Consider the following 25000-nt stretch of genomic DNA (forward strand, 5'->3'; position numbering starts at 1 on the left):
TCTCTCTCTCTACCTCTCTCTCCTCCCTCCTTCCCTCTCTCCTCTCCTCCCCTCCATCTCCCTTCCTCTCCCTCTCTCTCTCTCTCTCTCTCTCTCTCTCTCCTCTCTCTCTCTCTCTCTCTCTCTCCTCTCTCTCTCTCTCTCTCTCTCTCTCTCTCTCTCTCTCTCTCTCTCTCTCTCTCTCTCTCTCTCTCTCTCTCTCTCTCTCTCTTCTTCTCTCTCTCTCTCTCTATCTATCTATCTCTTTCTCTTTCTCTTTCCCTCCCTCTTGCTCTCCCTCTCTCTCTCTCTTTCTCTTTCTCTCCCTCTCGCTCTCACTCTTACTCGTTAGTCTCACTAAAAAGTGAGAATCATTTATGCCACAGCCAAGAGCATAGAGAGAGGGGTGATTTTATGTTTCCTGTGATTTCTTCCCAAAGCAGTTGACTGTGTGTGCAACATTCATATTGGTTGCTTTTGCACTAGGGGCTCTGGTTGTGGTTAGGGTGAGAGTTGAATTAATAGATCTAGTTCATGATACGGAATCTGATCAGCTTATGATATGAGTACCTGTTTATTATTATTGCTATACATGACATGGATTACAATAGCATTATCAGTATAGGGAAGCTAAGAGTGGAGATCATTGTGATTATAATAAGAATTGTGAAATTGTATTAATTACTTAATAATGTTATTTACTCCAAATTACTACAGTAGCTAAGTTTGTGGACATTGAGTGCAGGCATTGTATTTGAAGATGTAGATTAGAAATGTTGAAACTAAATTACACATGCAAAGACTAGCGGCGCGTGATAGTGACGGATTAGAAGAAGGAAGCTTATCACAAGAGTTCTGGCTAAGTTCGGTAGATGATAAGATAAGGCACCTGATTGTCATTGATGAACTCCTGATACCTGTCTTGTTATCAGGTCACATACGTGTAAGTCTACCATAAAGCATATCACTTAACTGAATTCCACAAATGCAGCATTTTTAGTAAATAGTGCATAGTTATGCATAGCACAGGGGTTTATGGAGAAAGCAATAAAATGTACTATATGCTATTATATGACATTTATATTTCCTATTTGTATTTATATCCCTTATAAAATTATTTTGGTTATTTTTTAAAGATTATGAAGGTAAAATTCATAAATCATGAGATTGAAATTTATATGCCATCTACATTGTGGAAACCACAGGAAATTTGTAGTGGTGTTATTTATTAGGAGGTAAAGTAAGTTGGGTGTCCTAGTTTCCTGTAGAGATATTTGAAGTTTACTAGATTTGTTTCAAGAATGGTATAAAAATCTTAAATAGTAGTAGATAATGCTTCAAATTCATCTAAGCTTTAAATAAAATTATAATAAATAGGACAAAGAGCCATCATAATGACAGTAATCATATTAAACTTCCCCAGCTTCATTTTGGTGGAAAATTTAGAGACTGATTTGTATCTGTTCCCTTCCAGTTCTATCCAGTGGACCAGGAATGCATTTGGGGTCTGCTGACTTTGGAACAGCTGCTGCTAATGTGCCAGAGTGCGCCTCTCCCTGCTGGCCCGGGACTTGCAGAACTGCGACCTCCCCTGACAGAGGCCAATCAGGACCTCCAACCAAGGATCTCACAAGTGCCATTCACATTTGACCTTATTAGGCTCCTGCCCAAGTGTCAGCAAGTGGAGCTGCTCGTGTCAACTTACGTGCAAGGTGAGCGGGTCTTGTAAATTAACCATCTTCAGTTTTTCTCTATTAGATTAACCTGTATATGATTTATTGTTGTGTAAAAATGGATCCTTTAGAGAATGTAAAACAAGTCTCCTTATCATATTCTATACTTACTACTATTATTAAATTGTATTTCTCAGATTTGTTCACAAGTCTCATAAAAAGAGTTACTTTTGGAGGTGAGACTTCTGGTATTGATGAAGCAAACCAGATAGCCTATTCTCTCTTACTGGAACACCTGAGTCAGCTGCACCACGATCGAGAGTTCCGCCTGAGCACAGCAGACTTACAAGCCTTGCCCAAGATGCTCCGGGATCGCCAGCGCTCTCATAATGCCCAGCCATCACCGTTTATCAATACTAGTGTTGGTTAGTTAAGGAGTATGCCAGTATTGGAAGTAATGAAGAAACAGATGAGATTGTATTTAGAGACAAGATCTAATAATGGATTTTTCAAACATTATTGTTATGTGACAGTCATGTTCAGGTTGATTAGAACAAATCTATTATATTATAGATTTGAATAGAAATCTCTTATGAGTAACATTTTAATAATAATGTTCCTTTTTTCACAGGTAGAATGAGTGACCCTCCAAAATGGCGTTGCTTCCTGAAGGGAGTTTCTAATAGCCACCTGCTGATAACTCTGCTTCCTGCATCCTATCACGACCTGAAGCTCCTGCTTGTGAAACGGGCAAATATCTCTGATGCCTCAAATAAAGCTATTAGACTTATACCTGGCTCAGAGAACATTTTAGACTTAGACACTGAGACAAACACTACTGATCAGCCACAGGGGGGAGTGACATCAGAGCAGCAAGTGTCCTTAGAGAGTAGTAACTCCTCCTTGACACATCTAACATCCCCAAGCCTTCCACCTCCAACCCCTACAAGCAGTCGGTCATCAACCATGTTTGTGGAGAGTGGAGACAACAACACCCCAAGGGTCAGGTACCGTTCAGGACCAGTGCCTCCTACACACTCGCAGCCAGTGCAGCAAATCATCTCAGACTCCATACGTGAACGAGCCAGTTCATTCCATGTAAGCAGGGATCGATGTAGTTCCTTTGGTCAGAGTGAGTCAGTAGCAGAGAGGAACAGAACTGGATCCATTGACTCGCCCACAAAAGAGCCACAGTGCGATCCTCCCCCGGTGGCTTCACCCACAGACCATGCTAGGAAAATATACATATCCATGCCATCAAAGTCACACACGGGCATCTTTGATGCATCGAGCAAAAGCATGTCAACGGAGGCTCTAAGAAGCGATGACAGTTGCCTTCCTCTACACCTCAGAGGCCAAGGGGCTGTAAATGAATGTGATGGTATCTGCAGAGTCCCTAGTGCTGATGAGAGCGTGAGTGCTGTGCCAGCATCGCCTTGTCACAAGCCACTATTTGGTGCAGTTATGCTTCCTATCTACATCTATGACTGCAAGTTGAGTAGTATTACCACACAGCTCGTTAACAGGTATGCAATCCTGTTTTTCCTTGTTTGATTATCCTTCACCAATTTCTTCTTTAGTTAGAGTTTCATTTACATTTTGTTTATACTTCTTTCTCTCTTTCTTTATGAAATTAACAGAATTGAATATTACTAAAACCTGTGATAAAAAAGTTCTTTGCTGTAAGAGATTAGATTATTGTTAGTTTAAAGGCTTGAAATAGGTATGATGACTGTGTTAAAGTATACATATGTATATATAAACATTGCATATATGTATTGATATCTAAAATGAATTGCCAACATTGATCGAATTTTTCCCTTGAGAAAATGAAATAATTGAGTAGAGGTTGCATTTCATGCACAGACTGTCAAATTGATAATCCTTTAATTAGCATTGTTGGTATACTTTGAAGTTCACAGTGCATAAGAGTCATAGATTCCAGTAAAAAAGAAAATTAGAATGTTACAGTTTTATTTCTGAATGCCAAGTATATAAAAGATATAAAAGTTTTATATTTACCACTGTTCCTGTTGATAAATAAGTAAAAAGAATTGTTATCTGGTTCCATTATCAAGATTTTTTTTCACAGAATTTCAGTTTGGGACCTTTGATCTTTTTTTTTTTTTTACTCTGTATGAAAAATTGCAAGTGATTGCAGCATATAAATGATTTGTGGATGTTTTCTTTTTCCTTTAAACTTTTTTCATTGTATGTCTTCAAATGTTTTATTCATCATTTATTTACATATTTATGTCTGTGACATGTATATATTTGTTTATCAATATATGCACTTGTATATGAATGTAAACTTATATGTCTCCTGATCTGCACTTCAAAATGGACCCAGAGAGGAGCGCTGCAATGTGGTTGGCAAGGACATCTATGTTGATTCCACATTTAAATTGGAATCGGATGTGGTGGAGGACACTGTGCCTTTAAAAGATGAACCCCCGCCTGCTTCTCTCAACATCCAGGAGGACCTAAAGCAGCCAAGTCCAGAACCACGATCCGAGGAGTCTGATGTTGGAGGTAGTAGTATTACTGGTGGTTGTAGTGGTGTACTGGATCACTATGTATGACAGTTTTGTAACTACTGTTTTTCTGTTTTCTGTGGTATAGCTAATGGTTTGGTTTCATACTTTTAGCTGATTCAAGTTGTCTGCGGGCCCATATGGAGGCAATAGAAGTATGTCACCTTCGAAGCTTTGTTCTTGGTGTTTTCCAAGCACTTCAGAAAGACCTTATTGTCCATTCACATGACGTGCAAGCTGCTCTTGATCACTGCCATGAATCAGTCATGGAAATTGAAATTACTCACTTTCTTCAAGTAAGTTTTCCCTTGATTGCAGTATGGTCAGGAGCTTTATAAATAGATATAGGTACAGATTTAGATAGAGACAGATGAATGAATATAGATGAAGTTAAATAGATATATAGAAATGTATGAATGGCCTTCTATGATCATTTTTGGGTATGTTGTCAAATTGTTCCACTTTACTGCAAATTGTGTTTACTGAATCAAACCACTCTCATGATTCTGACCAGGCAGGCAAGTATATATTATACTAAGTCTTCTTTCTCTTTCTCTTTCTTTCTTTCCTTTTTTTTGATCCCCAAAACTGTTTATGAAGAATCATATGTGGTAATTGACAGACTATATGTGGGCATCTTCGAGACTTCCGTCTGCGCATGAATTTGGAGCAGATGCATCAGTGTCGACCTGAATCAGTTTTAGTACCAGAAGCAGATGATGCGAATCAGTCTAGTAATGTGAAGGTAAACAGTGGAAGAATTCATATTTAGGACTAAGTGCAAATAATGTTGCATATTACATGAATATCATTTATGAGTTCTGAAAAATAAAATGAATAAAGGGATAAAACTCTTTCAGGACATGAAGAAGGACAGCCAAGAACCACCATTTTCACCAGTGCCATCGAGTACGAAAATTAGCAGTGGCAGCAGTCGCAGCAATAAGTTCCCCCTCTCCCTTTTAAAGCTCCACCTACCATGCCGTGACTTGCAGCAACTCCATACAAGCATCAAGGAGAGATTCACAACCATTCTTCAAGGTTCCTTCCGGCCAGTCCCGTCGCTTCCAGAGTATTACTATTTTTCTCCTCGCACTCTTCATCACTCGAGTGAGGTATGTGAAATTAGAAGTAGATTTCAAATACAGCGATCATTACTTAGCCATAATATAAGGATTAATTATATATGTGTATATATATTTTTTTTATGGAATAGATTGTTGGAACAAGTATATGATTCATAAAGTACCTCTGTAGCATGAATGGTGCTAGTAATGTATTAGATATGGCAGTGGTAGCAGTTGTAAAAGAATTCAACTTCTCATATTACAAAGAACATTGATATAGACTGTTGGCAATAATGGGGATATTTTGGTATGGTAAGAAAATTTTGGAGTAAAGATAACTACATTACAGGAATGACTTGAGTTGTTATTGTTGGAAAGTTATCACTGTCCATGTTACAAATACAAGTAAGACGTACCTAATGCAAGAATGATGCTTATACATATGTTTCAGTAGATTATTAGATTTCCACTGGAAAGCCACAAACAATTAAGCAAAAGTTTAGTAAAATATTTCTGTGATCACATCATTCATTTCATGTGAAGGTGCTTTGAAATCAGGGAATATATAAGTGCAATTTATTTTCCACAAAAAAAAAAAATTAAATAGGACTTGCAATTTTTGTCTGTTTATTTATTTATTTGTTCCTGAATATCATGGTTATATGATGATAGTCATCAAAAGGAAGTTTAAGGAATCAAGGTATCTTTAACTAAGAAATATGGTATTATTCATACTCATGACGACAGTATTTACGAAATGTAGTAAAATTGTGTTAGAACCTAGACTTAGAAAAAGCTGTATAGAAGAATGAGTAACTTCACACATTTTGATTAAATCTTCATCAGAATTACCCAACCATCTATTTTTCTAGCATTCAGCATATTTATTTTGTCCCCTTCCTCATCCAGTCGGTCAGTTAATTTGGCCTTGAATAGGCAAGTCGCCGTTCGTAAATATGTTAGTTATTATTCTGTGTTTGTTATCATGTCTATTTGCAGTATTTTATTTCTGTTTTAAATGCTTTTAGCACAGTTACCACAGCATCTTGACACCAGACTGGAGATACAGAAAAAATTATTTGTAACTAATATGTGTGAAGTATTACTTATTATATACTTCAACTGTATTGTTATTTTTTCATTGTAGTTGTCATTGCTGTATTTTTATTCTTCATGTGGTATTATTATTGTTAATATTGTTATTATTATTGCTATTATTTTATTATTATTATTATTGTTATTATTATTACCATTACCATTTTCACTATTATTATTAACCCTCTTACTCATGCAATATAATTATTTGTGTTATTTATTAGGGTTCTGACATATTGTTCCGATACTCATAATTCATCAGATATTACTTGTGGTTCAAATTATATAATATTTTAATTGTTGATAGAAGACCCAATGCTGTTTCAAGTTATTCAGTAGATCAGCAGTTTCTCATGTGTGCATGTTAGCAGCCTCCAATTTCCAGTTTTGCTGATAACCTGGTTAGTGAGAAGGGGAATAAACCACACAAAAAAATATTTGAACCTTTGCATGCATGAGAGGGTTTCTATTATTATTATTATTACAAATTATAGTTGTTGCTGATTGTTTGTGGTTAATTTTCATTTTCATGTACATTCTGTTAGGTACTCATTTTATATATATATATTTTTTTTACAATTCTGATATATAATGCCTAAAGGAATACTTTCATGATCATGGTCTTAAAAAGAAGGTAATATGATGAAGTCCTATTATATCCCCAAGTAACAAAATGTGTACTCACCAAATTGGATATTCTCTTATGAGTAAGAATAACATTTTATCGGGAGACATATGTGTAAACTCTTTTTCACTTCTGACTGGTGGTACAGGGAACACCAGTTGGGGAGTTCATCTATGTCTCTGGCCAGGACCTTGAACACTGGGACCAGGTTAGAAGTGAATCCTTGTGTGTAATTTTGTGTAACCCATCCCAAAGGAGGGCCAGAGAAGTCCGTAGAAGCTTTTCCTTCAACACCGCATGTTGTTCCTAAGCTACTATTGCATATTTTGAGAGAAGTTTTATATTCTTTTTTTTTCTGTGGAGGAGTGACACTCACTTGTTTGTGGAAGGTTGTCTTGTATAGTAGGCCCTGTAATGCATTTGCAGCATTAATTGTAAAGTAACATTTTGTCTGAAAATGTAATTTGCTGAAATTGATATGAGCAATAGTTGAGTAACTAGGAACTATATGAAAAAAAAAAAAAAAAAGAATTTGCATTTAATATCAGGAATAATATCTCTGTATTTCATTATTTGGTTTACTAGTTTTGCTCCAGAAGAAAGTTTCACGTTTCACTTTAAGAAGTGAACAAAAAGTAAAGTACTTAAGAATAGTTAGAAGGGGATTTCTTATTATAGCTTTGCATGTGGGACTACTAATGATTCTATAGTTTAAATTACAGGACCTGAGAGCTTTACTCACATATAAATGTAGAAGTGTTTGTATGTGCTCATCTATACATGATATGAGATTTATTTGAGTTGTTCTAACAATACATATTGAGTTTGTGTTTAACTGTTAGTCTATATCTTCTGTTGCTAAAAGTGATGTAAAGAATGAAAGTCATGTAGGTTTTGGAGGTTCAATAAAGTTTTTTTTTTTAAGGACATGAAAGTTTGGGGTTAGATATTTTTTTTAATCGTTAGTGAAGGTTTTATGAGGAGGATAGTCACATAAAGAGTGCTGACAAATTTGTATTTGAAGGCATCAGACTGTATATGAATTTTAGATGCATAGATTCTATCCATTTATCACATGTATCACATCAAAGAGTATCTAGTAATGCCTTTATTTATTTTATTTTAAAATTTGTTTATTTACTTTTGGGGGAAATTCAACTTGTGTTACTGTAGCACTCTTAGATATGTATATTTTTAGATAAGTTTTACTTCACTACCATGTAATTCATAGTTTTGTCTGTGATATGTAAGAGTGTTTTCCATTATTTTAACTGTGTTTCATGTTTTAGGTATAGTAAGGAAAAATATCTAGTTCATATTTTTTATTGAGTATATTATTTAACCCATTCACTGTGAAGTGTCTGTGTGTGTGTGTGTCTGTGTCTTTGTCTTTGTCTTTATCAAACAGTCAATCAATATGGCTAATTTTAAGGCTATATCCACTCTTCATTTTGAACCAAAGGGTGAGCCCCCAGATGGGATCTGGGGGCTTTCTTGCAACAGGTATGGGCAATTTCCCAAGTGAGGGATAACATTCCAAGTTATCCCACATGCCATCTCCACCGAAGTTCATAAAAACAATGGTAGGGATCGTCTTCAGGGAATTCAGCCAAGTATCGAAATAGCTTGAGTTGGTGGTTCTTGATTGTGTGAGGTATTATGCCAGTCTAGCTGATGATTGGATACGTGGTCCTGCCAGCTCTACCGTTAGAACCAGCACGAGGATCTGTTACAAAAGATGTTGAGATGTAATGCCATGATACAGGATAGCAGGCAATTTTCATGTCTGTACGGCAAAATTGGCAATATCAGAACATCCCTAAACACTCCTCGTGAGCAAATTAATGATTCTTACAATCTGGCCAATCTGTTTGTTGACCTCCTTGTCTGACTGCACATAATTTTAAACTACACTACCAAGATTTATATAGCATTTGTGTTCTGATCATCTAGGAGCAAACACATATCTGGGCAGGTTTTCCATGTAGACCCCCAAAGTCAAGGATCTTGGCCTTGGTCCAGTTGATCACTACAGCCAAGAAATTTATCTCACTGCTAACTACATTGAGAGCTGCCACTAGGGAACTCTGGACTCAGACAAGATAGCAAGGTCAAGGTCTGAGTATTATCCTTTGGGTGACAGCACTACCCTTTATCCAGTTCATGCAAATTTTGAAAAATGTTGGTGCAAGGACATATCTTTGCCTTACTCCACTCCTGAATTCATAGAAAAAAATGCTGGACATGCCCGTCTACAATTTACAGCTCTATTGATACCAGTATGAAGGCTTGCTATTAGTCCCACGATCTTGTTAGAATTATTCTTAGCCTCAGGGTCTCCAAGACTGACTTGCAATGCTGTAAGTCAAATACCTTGTTGAGGCTGATGTAGGTGACAAGCAGCCATAACTGAAGTCCCCTTGATACAATTAATCAAAGCATTTTATTGTGCCTTTGCTGTGAATTAATTTGAGTTGTTCTGGTCTCTGGTGCCTTAGCAGCTGGTCTCTGATATTACTCAGAACAGTGTCATACATCTGTGATTGTTGCAATTCCTTCTAGAGAGGAACAACTGTGTGTGTGTGTGTGGGGGGGGGGATTGTGGCTGTGTCTCGTTATGATTAAAAAATCAGGATCAGTTTTAGACCATGTTTAGGATTATTACTGAGAAAGGAAGCACAGGAGAAGGAAGAATTGTATGTGGACGATGGAATCTGACAATTTTTATTCTCACTTATTTGGTGCATTCATTGAAACACAGCAGTAATCCTCCGAAGATATGTCCACATTATCCACATTGGAAATATAAGAGATTCAAACCTATCTTTGTGTATGTCAACAACTTACTCATGAATATACAGTTAAACAAGGGCTTGTAGAACTTGAAGGCTTCCTGTCAAGGCCATTTGGTAAGTCCATAACCTCCACCCCAGTGTTTCTTCTTCTTTCCTTAGAACTTCTTTTTCTTTTGCTCCTCTTCTATCTCCTTCTCTCACCCCCCTCCCCTTGTCCTCCTCCTCCACGTTCTTCTTCGTCTTCCTCTTTCTCATCCTCTTCCTCTTGCCCATCCTCATCCCTTCCTCTTCTCCCTCCTTTTCTACTCCCTCCCTCCCTCCTTCTCCATCCCTTTTTCCTTCCCCATCACCTTCCCCGTTCTCATTTCTCATCCTCATCTCCATCCCCATCTCGCTCCCTGTCTTTCTCCTTATTTATTGATATATAAATTTCACTCTCACTGTCTTTTCAGCATAAAGAGACATACCCAACCTAGTTTAGTTGTATTTGTACTGCAGATGGAGTAGAGGAGATGGACAGCAATCTTTCTCTCTTCCTCACTCATTTAAAATATTTCCCCCTTTTACTATCAGATGTGAAAGCACTTAGACTGTGGAGTTTATGAATTTTACATACTGTGGGATGACTGTATGGAAGTTATTTGCAGGAGGTAGACGTACTGCAAAGTGGTTTTTTTTTTTTTTTTGTGTCCCTTTTTTGTTTTATTTTGGACATGGAGGATAGTTTTGTGACTTTTTTTTTTTTTTTTTTTTTTTTTTTTTTTTTTTTTTTTTTTTTTTTTTCCCAGTCAGATTGATATCCTGTGATAGTGAATGGGTTAAAATTATATACACTATAGATATTTTTTCACAGACTAAACAGATTAATAGCAATATATCTAATAATAACAGTAATAGAAAAGGATAGAAGATGCATGTTTTTATTTTCATATAGTTTAGTTTTAGCACACCCTGTCTTTTTCATTTATATTTAGAAAATAGAAAGGACACTTCTGTAAGCACAGAAAATATTTCCTACTTGCATAAATTTGTGATGAGTGTGTATACTGACACTTTTCAATTCAGTATAGGCAAGTTCATTAACTTCAGTATGGCAAGATATGGATTATCAAAAAATGTTTTATTAGGTAAATACACATAAAAACACAATATTAACATTCACATATATAGATGCACACATATAGACTAATACACTAAAATGCAAACATATGCATGAAAATGCACACATAGATAATCACATACATGTACAAACATGTATACATACGCATACTTACATGCACGTGCACACTTATGTTCACACACACTAACACTCACACTCACATCTACACAGCACCTCTTAACCCTCACATACACATATACGAGTACACAAAGTTGCTGATATCTTGTCTCAAACAGCATTCCATGCTCAGGCATATAGTACATTCAGAGATGTACTCCTCGATACTTCAAGCATGGTGTCTGAACCCCTTCTTGCTATGAGTAATAAAGTGCCCAACCTTACAGGCTCAGCTTGACCTGACGAAGCATCGAAAATTGCGAAGAGTATCTGTCAGCAAGGTACTCCATTATAAGTATTTGTACAGTAACCTCAGATTAATTTCAAAAGAATATATGCTTTGCATGTTTAGTTTTTTATATGTTAATTCATCTCTCTTGGTTGAATGGTAGTAGTTAAAATATATTGTACTTGGTCGTAAATATTTATTTTTAAATTTTCATGATGACGATCTGAGGGTAATGTACGCAATATACTTATTGACAAGTATGCATGTATCTTATGTAGAAGCAGCTGCCCATGTACTCTAACATAGCCTTTTCAAAATATTAATATTCCTGCATACTGTTTATTGTCCTCTACTTTGTTACTTATGACTGTTTTTCTTTATTATTAGTATAACTTTGATATTAAAAGATCTCACTCTAGGTATCTCAGTAGTCATGTATCTATTTCTGTTTTCATACCTAAGAATTCTTAGACTATATTTGTCTTTCTTTTTGAAACAAGATTCATGAGCCTATAGGAAAAAGTGAGACTTCGAGGCTACGGCATCTCTCATCTGCTACATCCTGTGATGAATTTTCCTTGATATTCGCATCCTTATTGGCATTTGCATGTCATTCATTATGACCTGTGCTTTGGTGGGATGACCATGTTATGAATTTATTGGTGCATATAGGTTGTATGAATTCACTGATGCATGTGGGTGTATGAAGGGTTTGCTGTGTAAGTAAAGGCAATATGCATAATACAACTTGCAAAATGCAGCATTTTTGTTCTTCTACACTAATTTTCTCCTTTTTAATTTTTTTTTTTTGCTGCCTACTTTTGTAATAAATAGACCCTTGTTGTAAAAAGCTTTGTAATATCAAATTAAATGGTGGTTGCTTTTCATGTTTTGTTTCACTATGCTGTAAAGAATATAACAGTAACTATCTTGCATTTTTTTTTTTTACTTAACACTATATTGTTCATATGTTCATGGATTTATTATATATATATATATACACATCCACATTTTATGAATATTAAATCTTAATGTTTTCAAGAAACTTGAGAGAAATCATCCATTTGTTTCTTGTCTATTTTTATCAAACAGAAAAAAAATCAAGGTATTGTGATCTTAAAAATTGTTTGCATGATTTCAGAAGTCGGATGTATTTACTGAAGGCGAAGAGGAACTGGAAGATGAGACAACTGTAAATGGTGCAGAGGAAGACGATGATGATGATGACGATGAAGTTGGGGAAGAGGAAGAAGACCACGACAAAAGCATAGAGTTTCGATCAGAAGTAGGAAGCAGCGGTAAGGAGGGATTTAGACGCAGAAGGTTTCTGTGACACCTGTTATGGTTTGTTTGTGGTTGGACTTCACCTAGTTCTTGTATAAATGTGGGTGGGTAGGAGATTATTTTTAAAGCTGCTTTTCTTTGTTTTGTGCATTTGAATATATTTTGGATGTGTATGTATGCATTCATGTATATAGATGTTTTAACTGCATTTGAAAACCTTATTTTAAGTGTTAATGATACTATTTATTTTTTAGTTTATCGCCGTCTGCACAGCCAGCTAACAGCTTTTGAGGGTGATGAGGATAAGACCTCTGTCATTAGCGAGCGAGATGAGGACTTAAGCACGGTGCCAGACCACATGGATCTGGGCGATGGGCCAATACCACCTCTCTTCCTTCACCTTACCTGCACAGTGTATCTGGCAGGTCATGTCCAGTCTACCATCTCGGTTAAATGTCTCCCAACGTGCTTAGGTGACTTTCATTTTATTTTACAACTTTCCTTGAAGACTATACCAGTGAATATTTTAAAAAGCTATTGATATTTTTGAAACTTGAAACCTGGACAGACAAATATTACTTTTAATAACATTTGATTATTTTGCCTTAATTACAACTATAGTCTGATTACACAAATGTGTATAGAATGGATAGGCCATTTGATCATGCCTAATGTCTCATTCGCTCCCCTTTAGATGAAGTAGTCCGCTGCCTGAGTAGCACCGAAGTGGACTTATCATCAGTAACCATGACCTTGGATGTGCTGTGTATGACTCTTCCCCCTGCCCTAGCGACCACAGACACAAGTGAAACAGTTGCATCGTTACTGGATCTGAGGTCCAATCGCACCACCAGCTTCTGCTCAACGGCTTCACCACAACTGAGGAGAGGAAGGACGATATCGGAATCAACCTGCGCATCCATGACAGATGTAGATGAGTCGTAAGTGTGATTTTTGTAGTGAGAATGGCTCTGGGGAGTATGCCTGTGCTAGAAAATTATTGTGCGTTATGCTTTGTAATATTTCTCATTATATACAGTGGATCATCTGAAAATAAACTCTTTACTTGACGTTGTTCAGGTATATTGAAGATGAGGATCAACTTGCACACCTGCCAAACAGCCAGTATCAGGCCATTGTAACAACAGTAGATGAGGTAAGAATATGGAAATGTAGAGCAAATATAAATGGTAGCTATAGTTATTGTGTAGATCACTTAGATTATATCTTCTAAGTTTTTGAGATATATTGCTGTTATTCAACAATTTTCATACTCAGGTTTATGCAGTATGCAAAGTGAAAGATGGTAAAAATAATTTTACCTGTCAGTTTTATCCATCAGGCTTGATATAGGAAAATATTATTGTACTTAGTATTGCATGGAGTTAGGTTAGAGACACTTCTTTAACAAAAATATGCTGTTGCAGATTAAATGGCTGCTCCGTGATGAAATAGCATCATCTATGTTGCATAGTTATCCACTCACAGAGCAAATGCTGGACATGGTGGCAGCTCATGTTGAGAGCTCACAGAAGCCAAGAAACTGCATATCGGAATCAATTGCCTTGAACTTTGTGTGTGGTATGGAGCAGAGCAAGGATAAGTTCATGCAGGTATGAAGAGGTTTTCATATGTGTGAACAATATTATTGATAGATTCATTACAAGAAAGAAAATCTTCAGAGTTCCTATATCCTTTCTATCCTGGAATATACATACTAAACAAATGTTTGTTTTTATGTACATGGCTGGAAAATCTGATGCATTTCAGGAATTTGGAAGACTGAGTGTTAATGGTCACCACCTACAGCAGGAAGGAAATCTGTATTACTTAGTTCAAGACAAGACACAAATTAGAAGGCGGCACTTCTCATCTTTGGTGCCACCTCTAGGCTTCAAGAATCAGTTTCTCATTGTGAGGTAAATCTAACAGTATTTCACTATTTGCACTGTGGTATAGGTCTAATGATAATTTATCTTTTACATTTATTTGAGGGAATCAGAGGATTAGAAAAAAAATTGAGAGGAGGTAAAATAGTATTGGAATTAGTATAATAGATTACTATTGCTACTAATGAAGTTATTATTAATTGATTATACATTTTTAGGGAAATATTTCTTATAATTCTTATGTAATCTGGCTCTTTTTTTTCAACAGACCACATCCTCATGCAGATGACACAGCTCAGTTGAGGCAAATGGAGAATGTATGTCAGATGAATAAAGTCAGTCTATCATCTCCAGATGTGCTCAAAAGTCCTCCAACCAAAATACAGGCAGCAAAAGTTTCATTTGATACTGAATGTAAGGAATTATTTGAAAATATTGATAAATGTCTGTTCAGTTTTTGCTAATGATTAGTTAAAAGTGTGTGTTGTACATCTGTCCTCCAGGTCTGGTGTTTTAGACTGCTGTTGTGTCAAGTTTACATATTAAATTAAGACTCCCAAATGAATGAGGATTATGCAACATAGACAGTGCACCATACCATTCTTTATTATCATATCTAGTTTTTACGTTTATGTTTTTATGGTCCCTTTTGGTTACCATTTTTTCTTTCTTTCTTTTCTTTTCTTTTTGCACTCCCATCCTCTTTTATTGTCAATTTGTAATCTCCTTTCACACCAGACCTGAAGGGGCCAGATAAGGAAGTATTTACTAGATGGAAAAAATTATTTTTCTGTCCAAGACATATGATGTCTTTTCCTCTATTCACAAGGGGCTCAGCTCTGCCTGTTACGTACAGGTTTAAGTTTTTAATTATTCTTATTCTTATTATTTTTAATTATTACTCTGAAGCAGAGGAAGGGTTGGGGATTAAAGGATAGCCAGAATGTAATTTATTTTACTTTTGTTTTCCTTGGTTCCTGGATTTATTAATTGCCTTTGTTGCAAAGTCTGCCCAGTTGATATGTATGATTAGGTACTTACTCAGTTATCATTGTAGCCTTCACACCAAAACTCTTGGACAGAAAAAGAGCATATTCAGTACAAATGTCTTAAAATATGTTTATCTATCTATCTATATCTATATATCTGTAATCTGTTTGTATGTATCCACATATCTCTAGATCTATATGTATCTGTATATCTATATATATACATATCTGTCTTTGTATCTATGTATCTATCCGTGAGTTGTTTGTGTAATTTTATTACTTATTTTGGCAGCATTTTTAGGGGAAGGTGAAAGTAGTTTACGAGCAGATGGGTCAGAGAAAGAGAAATGGGTTCGGCGGAGAGAAAGGAAGGAGAGAAGAGACTCAGAAAGAAGAGGATCTGTTAACTCTTCTGACTCAGACTCAGGTATAGATTCATAAACAAATTACCAATACTTAAAAAAGGTAACATTTAGAAGAAGAAGAAAAAATTGCATCAACCATTGATTGGTAAGGTCATGGTTTTTGGAAAGGCCTTGTTAGCGAACAGAATTTTTATGTCTGATTTTGAAGATTTAGATAGATTTGTGAGTAGTTTGGAAATCTTGTAAAATTTGTAGATTATTTCAAATGATTAATATATATATATATATATATATATAATATATATATATATATATATATATAATATATATATATATATATATATATATATATATATATATATATATATTATATATAAATAGAAGTTGGTTAGTAATGTTAATGATTTTATAGATTGTTATTTTTGTTTCTTTTTTTCCTGAAATCCCGTAGTCCTAACCCAAGATTGGTTCTTTATTTTGATTTGCCAGATGATAACCACATGAGAGGTAATTTTTCACGAGAATCTTCCCATCAGCCATCCGATATGAGAGTCCGTTCCTATGAGTCTCCAAAGAAGAGTATTATCCTACCTGCTGATTTGTCTGTATCCAAATTAGAAGAAGTTCTAAGTAAAGATGATGAGGTCCCTGTCAAGCAACCAGAGACCACAGCTGTAGCAATCACAGAGAACAGAACTGTAAAACGGCAGGATGCTTTACCTTCGGAAGATGCAGAATATTTGCTCCCACAGCAAAAAGATAAGGAAACAGGAGAGGAAATCAACATTTACAGCATGGATAATGCACCTTTGGAAGAGCAAACAGGTAGTTCACTTAGCATGCCAAAAGACATTCAGATTTCAGATTTAGCTGGTCTCTCGGATGAAACAGCAAAGCCAATAGTAATAAGTGACTGATTGAAGTTAAAGGTATGGCCCCCAAAGAGGAGGTCGGTGAGTCCCTCAAGGAAATGTCCAAATCAGAAGGTGGCGGTCAATCAAGTTCAGAATTATGCAGTGAAACTAAGATGACAAGTGAAGAAGCAATTGCACATGAAGTTGCATTAGGAAGGTCCAGCAGTATGGTTTCTCAAGACACTACAACTGCAGCTACTGAGAAGCCATTCAAAGATGGAGCTCATCGACTGTCCTTACCTCTCAATGAGCTTATTAGGTGAGTGATTAGACATATTTGTTGAATGTTGTTGCTGTTAAATGATAACAACTAGACTTTAATACTTTATGAATCATATTTTTGTTTTATTTTAGATTGCAAATTTTGTCATTTTTGCGGAGTGACAAATTGACAGTTAATATAGTGATTTCAAGAATGACAATGTGCTGAATTATTAAAATTACTCCTTTGGTATTATAAATTATTATCTATATAAGAGCCCTTCCTTGTTGTAAGTGATTGAAAGAATAAGGTAAATTAACCAAGAGAAAAGAAGTAAAGTGCTCTTTCCCCAAAGTTTACATAAAAAACAAACCATTTTCTTATGTTAACTGCAGGTGTGGTTCCGAAAGCATTCCCCGGCCTCAGGCATCGGCAGAGGTGATTCGAAAATCTGCAAGCACAGATAACTTTGTCCCAAGTGTGACAGAGGCAGCAGTGGAGCAGCTGAGAGGATCATCAAACAGTGTGATGAATACCAGTGGAAGGTGTGAATATTATATGATGAAATTTGATAATTTGTGCTTTTAATGTTAGTGGAATGCAGGTGCTCAGATATTATTAGATATAACTTCTATGAGTTTTTACCAATTCTACTACATTATATTGGTACAGTGTATCCAGATCCTTAAAGGACATTTTTGTAGCTTTCATATAATCACCTCCTATGTAAAACAAATTTCATGTTATTTTTGAAAACTTAATTAGAAATATTACATTGAAACCCAGAACTTGAAATTTTGAAATGTTTGTTTTGCAGGACTTCAAGATTTAAGGGAGGAATATATGCCTGGGAAGGACTAGGGAAAGACTGTATTTTGTACAGCATTCTGATAGATAATCAGGAAGAAGTAGGTCAGCCTTGAATTGCATGGGAAGCAGTGAGGCCTGACAACTTACTGGACCTGATATTTTGTGCCTTTCATTTAATACTATTCTTGGGATTTTCAGTAGTTGTGGTTTGTGGGCAGAGCTGTTCAAAAGTCGCCACAATTCTGCAGAGCTTATGAAAAGTCGGCATAATTCAGGGGCAAGTGCAGATCTACTGAAAAGCAGGCACAGCTCAGGTAATTTGTATATTTATTTGAGTATTGTAAATTTATTAGGAATTGTTTACTAAAGTATGTACCTCATGATTAGATATTAGACCCCAGAATTTTCTAAATCAAATCCCGATCTTCTTAAGGAGCTGGAGGTGAGCTTATGAAGAGTCGCCACAACTCGGGGACTGGCTCTGTTCCCGGAGGTCATTATTCTGACGTGTCAAGTCTGCTGGAGTCTGGACAGACAACAGAGGATGGGTGTGAGGGAGACATAAGTGACTCTGATAATGACTGCTGTGACTGGCTACAGGACTTTGAGTCAGTGAGGCCTTTCCTGCCAGAATTTTGGCTGATCTTAAGGGTTTCCAAAGACAGAGTGGATACATTTTTCCACTGCAGGTAAATAAGGTTTCCATCTCAAATGCTGTATGCAAATCTATGGTTTATAGTGAGATTTGTGTAACATTAAAGATAGAGGTAAGAGGCCATTTATCAAAAGATAAATTAAAGGTTGCAAAATTAATGTCTGAAATATTGCAGTAGATGATGTGCAAACTTTACCATATTTTTTTCTAAGGACCGAGGCAGAGATGGCTCGTTGGCGTGGTGTTCAAGCAGAAGTTGTGCGAAGTGTTCGGAATCTTGTTAAGATTGTCAACCAGACATTATTGCTACAAGATCTGCATAATACACGCATGTGTAACCGTCTCCTTGAACCAGAAACATGTGATGATATCTGGCGGCATGAAGAATCAAAGGGACGTGGGATAGATGGTGAGATAAAGTTTCTTTAGTGGAAACTTTTATATAGATATGCACGGATTTCCAAGAGGTAGAAAAAAGAGGGAGAAGTAAAAAAAATTACATTAATTTAATCTATCTTGAGTTTGATACCAGACATTGATTGTACCCAACATTTCATTGCCAAAGAAGTTGATTGCATGGAACCTTCATTTCAGATGGAGATCCTGACACTCGAGGTTATCTAGAAGCAGCTCTAAAGTTTAAAGCAGGAGCATTTGCTTGTCAAGTAGTTTGGGAAACCCACTTTGAACTGCATCCAAAAGTGAAGTTAGGCGCTGGGAAGGTATGCAGCAAAGGTATTCAAGCCCTCCGGACTATCCTCAACCCATTCTCAGTCAACAACCGCAAGAATATGTTTGTCTATGAGGACAGCTCAGGGAATGGATCAAATGTCTTCTACTTAAGGTAAGGCAGGAAAATATGTTAGTGAGACCAAACAACTTGCCAACACAAAAGTTACAGTTAGCATAATTTTAACTAAATCTTCCATCAGAATTGCATATAATTTGAATTGATGAATATTTAATTAAAATGTGTCAGTTACTCATATTGTGAAGTTACCCTTTTTCTTTTATATCTTTATTATATTTATCATGTAAGTTTAGCTCTCAGGCATATGGACTTTTGATATGACTTAGCTTTTTCATGATGCACAAGTTTATCAACAAAAAGAATAGCAGTTTATGGGCACAAAAAAAAAAGTAAATAAATAAAAAGTGTAAAGAAAAGATAGATACTGAAATCTCATAAATGGTTGTTCTGATTGTAATTTAAAGTCAATTTAATTGGCTTATTGAAAATCAAATTATATCTCATTTTATTGTCTTTTTTTTCTATACTGATGAATAAATCTACTTCAGACTGAATGAACAGCAGTCTGTATCGGTCTCCCCTCAAGTGGATGGCCGACGGGATGACTGTGGCTTGTCCCGAAGTTCATCGGCTGTGTCTCTTGGTAAACGAGGCAGCCGGGAGGACGACGCTTTAAGCCTCAAGAATGTGGGCACGTCTCAGCCATATGTAAGAAGCTTCCTTTCTTAGTTATGAAATTGTCTTTGTGACTAATAACTGAATCAGTTAGATAGGATTCTACTTTCAAGGATGTATAGGATATAGTATTTTTAGGATCATTAGCCATCTCGGATGGTTTGGTTTGCACTCAAGGATACAAGGATATCAGTTTTCAGACTTGCAAGGATACAATATTGATTTCAAGAATTTTAAGGACACAAAATCCAATTCAGGGATTTCAGGGGTACAGAATTCAATTGCTTTTTAGGATGTCGTATTCAGTATTTGCCGTCATCTATTTTTAGAAGGTATGGTTTTCTATAAGTGTTCCTCCACAGGAACTGCGTCCACGTGTGAGCTCATTTGGAGAGAAAGATGTGATCATGGAGGGTGTCCCATCCACTCCTGCACAGCGCAAACGCAACCACTACATAGTTCTGACAGTGCATGGCATTGCAGAGCCTGGTAAGCTGCTTCATTTGCAGAAGTTTGGTTGTCATGTATCTATCTGTTTATATACAATAGATTAGATTAGTGTCAAAAGATGGATTGTCTGGGATTTAGTTGCTAAGATGGATAGGAAGTGATAACAGAAATATATTTCTGAAATTTAAACCAAAAAGATGTAGAAGGATTGTAGCACAAAAAGTTCAGAGGTTATTATTCATCTTTTTCCTCCTCCTCCTCCTCCTTCTCCTCCTTCTTTTTCTTTCCCCCTTCTATTCTTTCTCACTCCTTTTCCCTCAACAAAATCATTAATTATATTTAAATTTAACTTGTTTACCTTTAAATTGTCCCAGGCCCTGCAATCAAAGAGGAACTGGTGCGGATGCTGCAGAACCGCCTGGACGAGGCCGTGGTGGAGGCCATCTGCATCATGCTGTGGAGCAACCCCCAGCACAAGCTTACACCAGAAGACGTTCATTTTATACAGCCTCCCTATCAGCCACCAAAGACAGTGCTGAGGTAGTCTCCTTTCTTATTTTGCCATGAGAATTCATGTTCATGGTGTGGGCTTTCTCAAAGAAGGCAATATTGTTTCTTTATACTGTTTAATTGCCTTTTCTTTTTAATTTTTTATTCATGCAAAGATTAATCTATGTTATTGTTTTTTTAGTGTAGATATGCACTTGAAGACAATTAGATTATGAGTGATGCTGATTTGGCACACTGGTAATACTAATTATTTGATTTTTGTCAAGTTTATGAGAATTATCATTTGGAATACAATTATGTAATTCATTCATGTAGTATTCAGCCAGTCATCACAACTTGTCAATTGTATCTTTCCCTCAGTAAAAGAAAATGAATGTAGCCTAGGAATGATAAGAAGAAATTAAATTTTTTCTCACTCTGTTTAGTTTTTCTTCTCAAATGTAGTTTTTTGTTAGCAAATAAATAAATGTATTATGTAAATCCTAAACTAAAACTGTTATTTTTCTTTTTGTAATCACTTTATTTCTTTATCGGCAGGTTTACTGTCAGTGCTAATGCTCTTCCTTACCTGCAAGCTGTTGGTTACTATCTCCGGCAGAATATGTTGTCCTGCAGCTTTATTCATCCCAAATTTGCAGATAATCGCCCAGAGCATCATTTTCAGGTAAATACTAGTGTGACTACTGCTTGATATTTAATATTCTGGTCCCTCTAGATCTGGTGTAGAGGTTATAGAATTGGTTTACAAATCTTTTTCTAAGCTATTCATTGCTTTTTGTTTAACTGAATTGCATCTGTTGCTGTATGGAGTACCAGTGAATTTACTCATACTTCCAAGAAAAAGAAAATATATACATATAATAGAAATTATTGTAAATGAAGACAATCCAGCTATGTCATAAAGTGTTAATTTTTATGTGGTTTATCCCTTTTTCTCTATAGGACTTTTCAGCAACAGACCAAGAAATGTCTAGCGAACCCAACATCTTCCTCTTTGTGAGACCTAGAATGTCAGCTGCAAAAGGCATAGCATGTATAGCTTTCTCCATAGTTGATGGGAGCAGCAACACTGTACAGCACATCAGGTTAGTTTTTATTCCCTTTTATAATGAAGATGAAGCAAAACCTCTTAAGATCTGTTAACAATACCATAAATTAAGTGGTCATGTTTTTAATTTTCTCTAGCGTGGGTTTGCTTAGAAAATTTTCTTTAAGATCTGATCCTTGATGTTATAAACAAGTTTGTGATTGGCTTGTGTAGCTGTATCCTTCGAGGAACTTCCCAGATCAATCAGTAGCTCTTGCCTATCTTTACTTTCTCTATAACCCATTACTGCTGGGCTATGCGTATAGCCATCACAACAAACCGCTTGATCTGCCGGGTATGGCTATATGCAGGGCGACGCACTAGAGTGCATATAGTGGATTCTCACAAAAGTGTTATTAACAGTAATGGTATATTTCTATTCTCACAAAGAATATTAATCAGTTCACAGTGAAATTAAGCCCACGCATTGGGAGATTACTAAGAATAATTCAGTGGTAATAAAAAGTGAAATTCTTAAGGAGAATAAGTTAAATGAGATAGAACTACTGCTTTAGTAGTTATGATAAAAACAATAGTAATAACACAGCAAAAGAAGGAATGGCCTCCAGAGTCATGCCTATACCACCATTTTTTACTTCGTTTTGAACCTGAATATTACCTTACTCTTCAAACTACATTCACTCATTGATGATCAAGTTCCTCTAAAGTAAAGTAGATTTTTTCTTAATAATGTTTTTTGTGCCTTCCAGCTGTCCAAGACCTTCCCCAGATGCCTATCAAGAAATCTTTTCAAAACATGACTTTGAAGCTTTAACTCAGACCCAAGAATATCAACCCAGTCCAACTAAGAGTCCAGGTAAGGAGGTGCAAATAAGTGAATATTGTCCACCTTAGCATGATATTAAATGAGAAATGAGCTGGGAAAATATGCAGCTTTCTTGGTTTATGTTTTGAAAAGAGAAATAGATTGGAGGAAGCTTGCCCTTATTCTGTCCTGAATTTATTGTCCAGGGCCGATGGCGATGCTCCAGTTCAAAGTTTGGGAATCAGGGCGAGTGGACCTTGATGAAATACGCAGGTACTTGGTGGACTCGATTTGTCACGCGCTTTGGGATGTGAACACAGAGTACCGACTCCTGACAGCTCCCATCATGCCAACTCAGGCTCCGCAGATGCATGGGACACCGGCTTCGGAACCGACAACCCCGAAGAAAGGTGAATTGAGTTTGGTTTCCTTTCCTTTCTTTTTTTATTTCATTTTCTCTTACTTCTTGTTTTTCTTTTCCTTTTTCTTTTTCTTTTCTTTTTTCTTTTCTTATTCTTATTCTTATTCTTATTTCTTTGTTTTTTGTGGATCATGGATCATAGGTAAGAGATATAATGGATAATGGATATGAATGGAAAATAAATCTTTAAAACTGCCCTTTTCCATACCTCTTTTTTATGTAGGTTGGATATTCATCTGTCTGGGATATTAAACATTTGTTCTGTTGAGCATTTTCATTTTCAGGAAATTTACATCTGTCTCTATAATTATTTTATAATTTCAGAGGACATTTGCTTCAATTAAAGAGTTGTTTGTATTGATTTTATTATTATCATCGTCGTTATTATGAATGTTATTATTTTCATTATTTTCATTTTTGTTATCATCATCATCATGAAAATTATTATTGTTGTTATGTTAATAATAATAATAATAATAATAATAATATTATTATTATTATAAACATTGTTAATGACCTTGTAATTACTTCCAACTCATAAATTTTATTTAATTGGTTTTTGTTTCCATGATATAGCATTTATGTACAAGAAAGCAAGAGGAGTCATATTTTTTGTTCATTGTAATAAAACCTTTTTCTCCCTTGATAGATAAAGCCCACTGAGCAAAGCTTCAAGATCTTTGAATGTATATTCTTGCTTTTATCAGATTCTTTAAGTAGTGGGTGGTTTTGTGCATTTCATTTGTCATCTGTCATGTCTACTTCATTGTCTTCCTTTTGCGGTTCTTTTTTTGTCCTTATCTGTTTTAGTCCTTTCTATTTTCTTCTTATTCTAATCAGTCTTTCCTTCCTCAGTTTCCTCCTTCCTCCCTCCTCCTCTCTCTTCTTTCCATTGCCCTCTCTCTTCCCCCTTTGCCTTTCCCCTTCTCCTTTCTACTCTACTTCTGCTCTCCTCATCCTACCTCCTCCTACCTACTCCTACCTCCTCTTTCCTCCTCCTCCCCCCCCCCATCCTCCTCCTCCTCCTCCTCCTCCTCCTCCTCCTCCTCCTCCTCCTCCTCCTTGACCACTTCCTCCTTCTCCTCCTGATCTTCCTCTTCCTCTTCCTCTTCCTCTTCTTCTACCACCTCCTCCTTCCTTCTTCTTCCTCTTCTTCCTCATTCTTCTACCACCTCCTCCTACCTTCCTCTTTCTTTACCACCACATTGATATTCCTCACCACAATTCTGGTTCTAGTGCGTTGCAACGCCTACAGCCATACCCGGCACATTAAAGTGGTTTGTTATGACAACTATAGGCAGGGCCCAGAAGATATGGGTTAATATGTTGGTAGCACGCATATCAGATTTCTGTTCTTATGAAGTGAAGTATATTAAATAGAACTCCTTGTGACAAATATAGAAAAAGGCACAAATGAGAACAAGTAACTTCAAAGTTCAGACTTAACCTCCTCATATTCTGATAGAGATTTAATGGAAGCACATCAGCTACAATACCTATGTTGGATAATTAATCATTCCCACTTACACTTTCATATACAGTTGGAGCTTGATATATTATTTTTTGCAAACACTTTGGGTGTATTCATTATCATCCCTTTTATTAAATGTGCTCTCTTTTTATATTATGAGAAAATGAACCTTGCTTTGATATTCTTGATAGACAATAATAATTTTAGTGTTGGAAAAGCCTTGGGAATTATTTATCAGCCTTATTAGTTAATTGTATTGTTTATTTATTACTTCTTAAAGGATGTGCTTATATCAGCAGTGGTTATGAAGTTGACGAAGACCTTTTATGACTGACAAGGTCTCTCAATATACAAACCAATGAAAAGATATATTTCTAGTTCACAAAAAAGGCACACTTATGTTAAGAGAAAATTACTTGCAAGTTGTTTTCATCTTGCATATTTCAAAACTCAGGTTTTAATGCTATAACCCTCATTGATTGACAATA

The 25000-nt window shown here is 36.0% G+C and overlaps 2 protein-coding genes across 15 annotated transcripts in view; both read left to right on the top strand.

Moving 5' to 3' along the window:
* Positions 1-16750, top strand: part of LOC119597101 (KICSTOR complex protein SZT2-like) — a 47239-nt gene extending 30489 nt beyond the window's left edge. Inside the window, exons 20-37 of one of the 5 annotated variants that reach the window (XM_037946567.1) lie at positions 1454-1691; positions 1850-2077; positions 2284-3178; positions 4003-4187; positions 4301-4482; positions 4809-4931; positions 5047-5301; positions 7122-7181; positions 11272-11325; positions 12415-12571; positions 12812-13030; positions 13252-13498; positions 13638-13713; positions 13985-14170; positions 14328-14476; positions 14715-14860; positions 15728-15862; positions 16290-16750. In XM_037946567.1, coding sequence (XP_037802495.1) covers positions 1454-1691; positions 1850-2077; positions 2284-3178; positions 4003-4187; positions 4301-4482; positions 4809-4931; positions 5047-5301; positions 7122-7181; positions 11272-11325; positions 12415-12571; positions 12812-13030; positions 13252-13498; positions 13638-13713; positions 13985-14170; positions 14328-14476; positions 14715-14860; positions 15728-15862; positions 16290-16717 — 3963 coding nt within the window. In that variant the 3' untranslated portion in view covers positions 16718-16750. The remainder of the gene's footprint in view (positions 1-1453; positions 1692-1849; positions 2078-2283; positions 3179-4002; positions 4188-4300; positions 4483-4808; positions 4932-5046; positions 5302-7121; positions 7182-11271; positions 11326-12414; positions 12572-12811; positions 13031-13251; positions 13499-13637; positions 13714-13984; positions 14171-14327; positions 14477-14714; positions 14861-15727; positions 15863-16289) is intronic. The other 4 variants (XM_037946568.1, XM_037946569.1, XM_037946570.1 and 1 more) reach the window with 4 other exon arrangements.
* The window catches only part of LOC119597102 (KICSTOR complex protein SZT2-like), a 39848-nt gene continuing 31545 nt past the window's right edge, over positions 16698-25000 (top strand). For 9 of the 10 annotated variants that reach the window (XM_037946572.1, XM_037946574.1, XM_037946579.1 and 6 more), the window contains exons 1-13: positions 16698-16973; positions 17312-17461; positions 17925-18040; positions 18160-18415; positions 18594-18790; positions 18976-19225; positions 19681-19840; positions 20170-20296; positions 20632-20797; positions 21305-21431; positions 21710-21852; positions 22565-22671; positions 22827-23030. In XM_037946572.1, coding sequence (XP_037802500.1) covers positions 16732-16973; positions 17312-17461; positions 17925-18040; positions 18160-18415; positions 18594-18790; positions 18976-19225; positions 19681-19840; positions 20170-20296; positions 20632-20797; positions 21305-21431; positions 21710-21852; positions 22565-22671; positions 22827-23030 — 2245 coding nt within the window. In that variant the 5' untranslated portion in view covers positions 16698-16731. The remainder of the gene's footprint in view (positions 16974-17311; positions 17462-17924; positions 18041-18159; positions 18416-18593; positions 18791-18975; positions 19226-19680; positions 19841-20169; positions 20297-20631; positions 20798-21304; positions 21432-21709; positions 21853-22564; positions 22672-22826; positions 23031-25000) is intronic. The other variant, XM_037946573.1, reaches the window with a different exon arrangement.

Source organism: Penaeus monodon, chromosome 38, assembly GCF_015228065.2.
Source record: "Penaeus monodon isolate SGIC_2016 chromosome 38, NSTDA_Pmon_1, whole genome shotgun sequence".
Lineage (NCBI taxonomy): Eukaryota > Metazoa > Arthropoda > Malacostraca > Decapoda > Penaeidae > Penaeus > Penaeus monodon.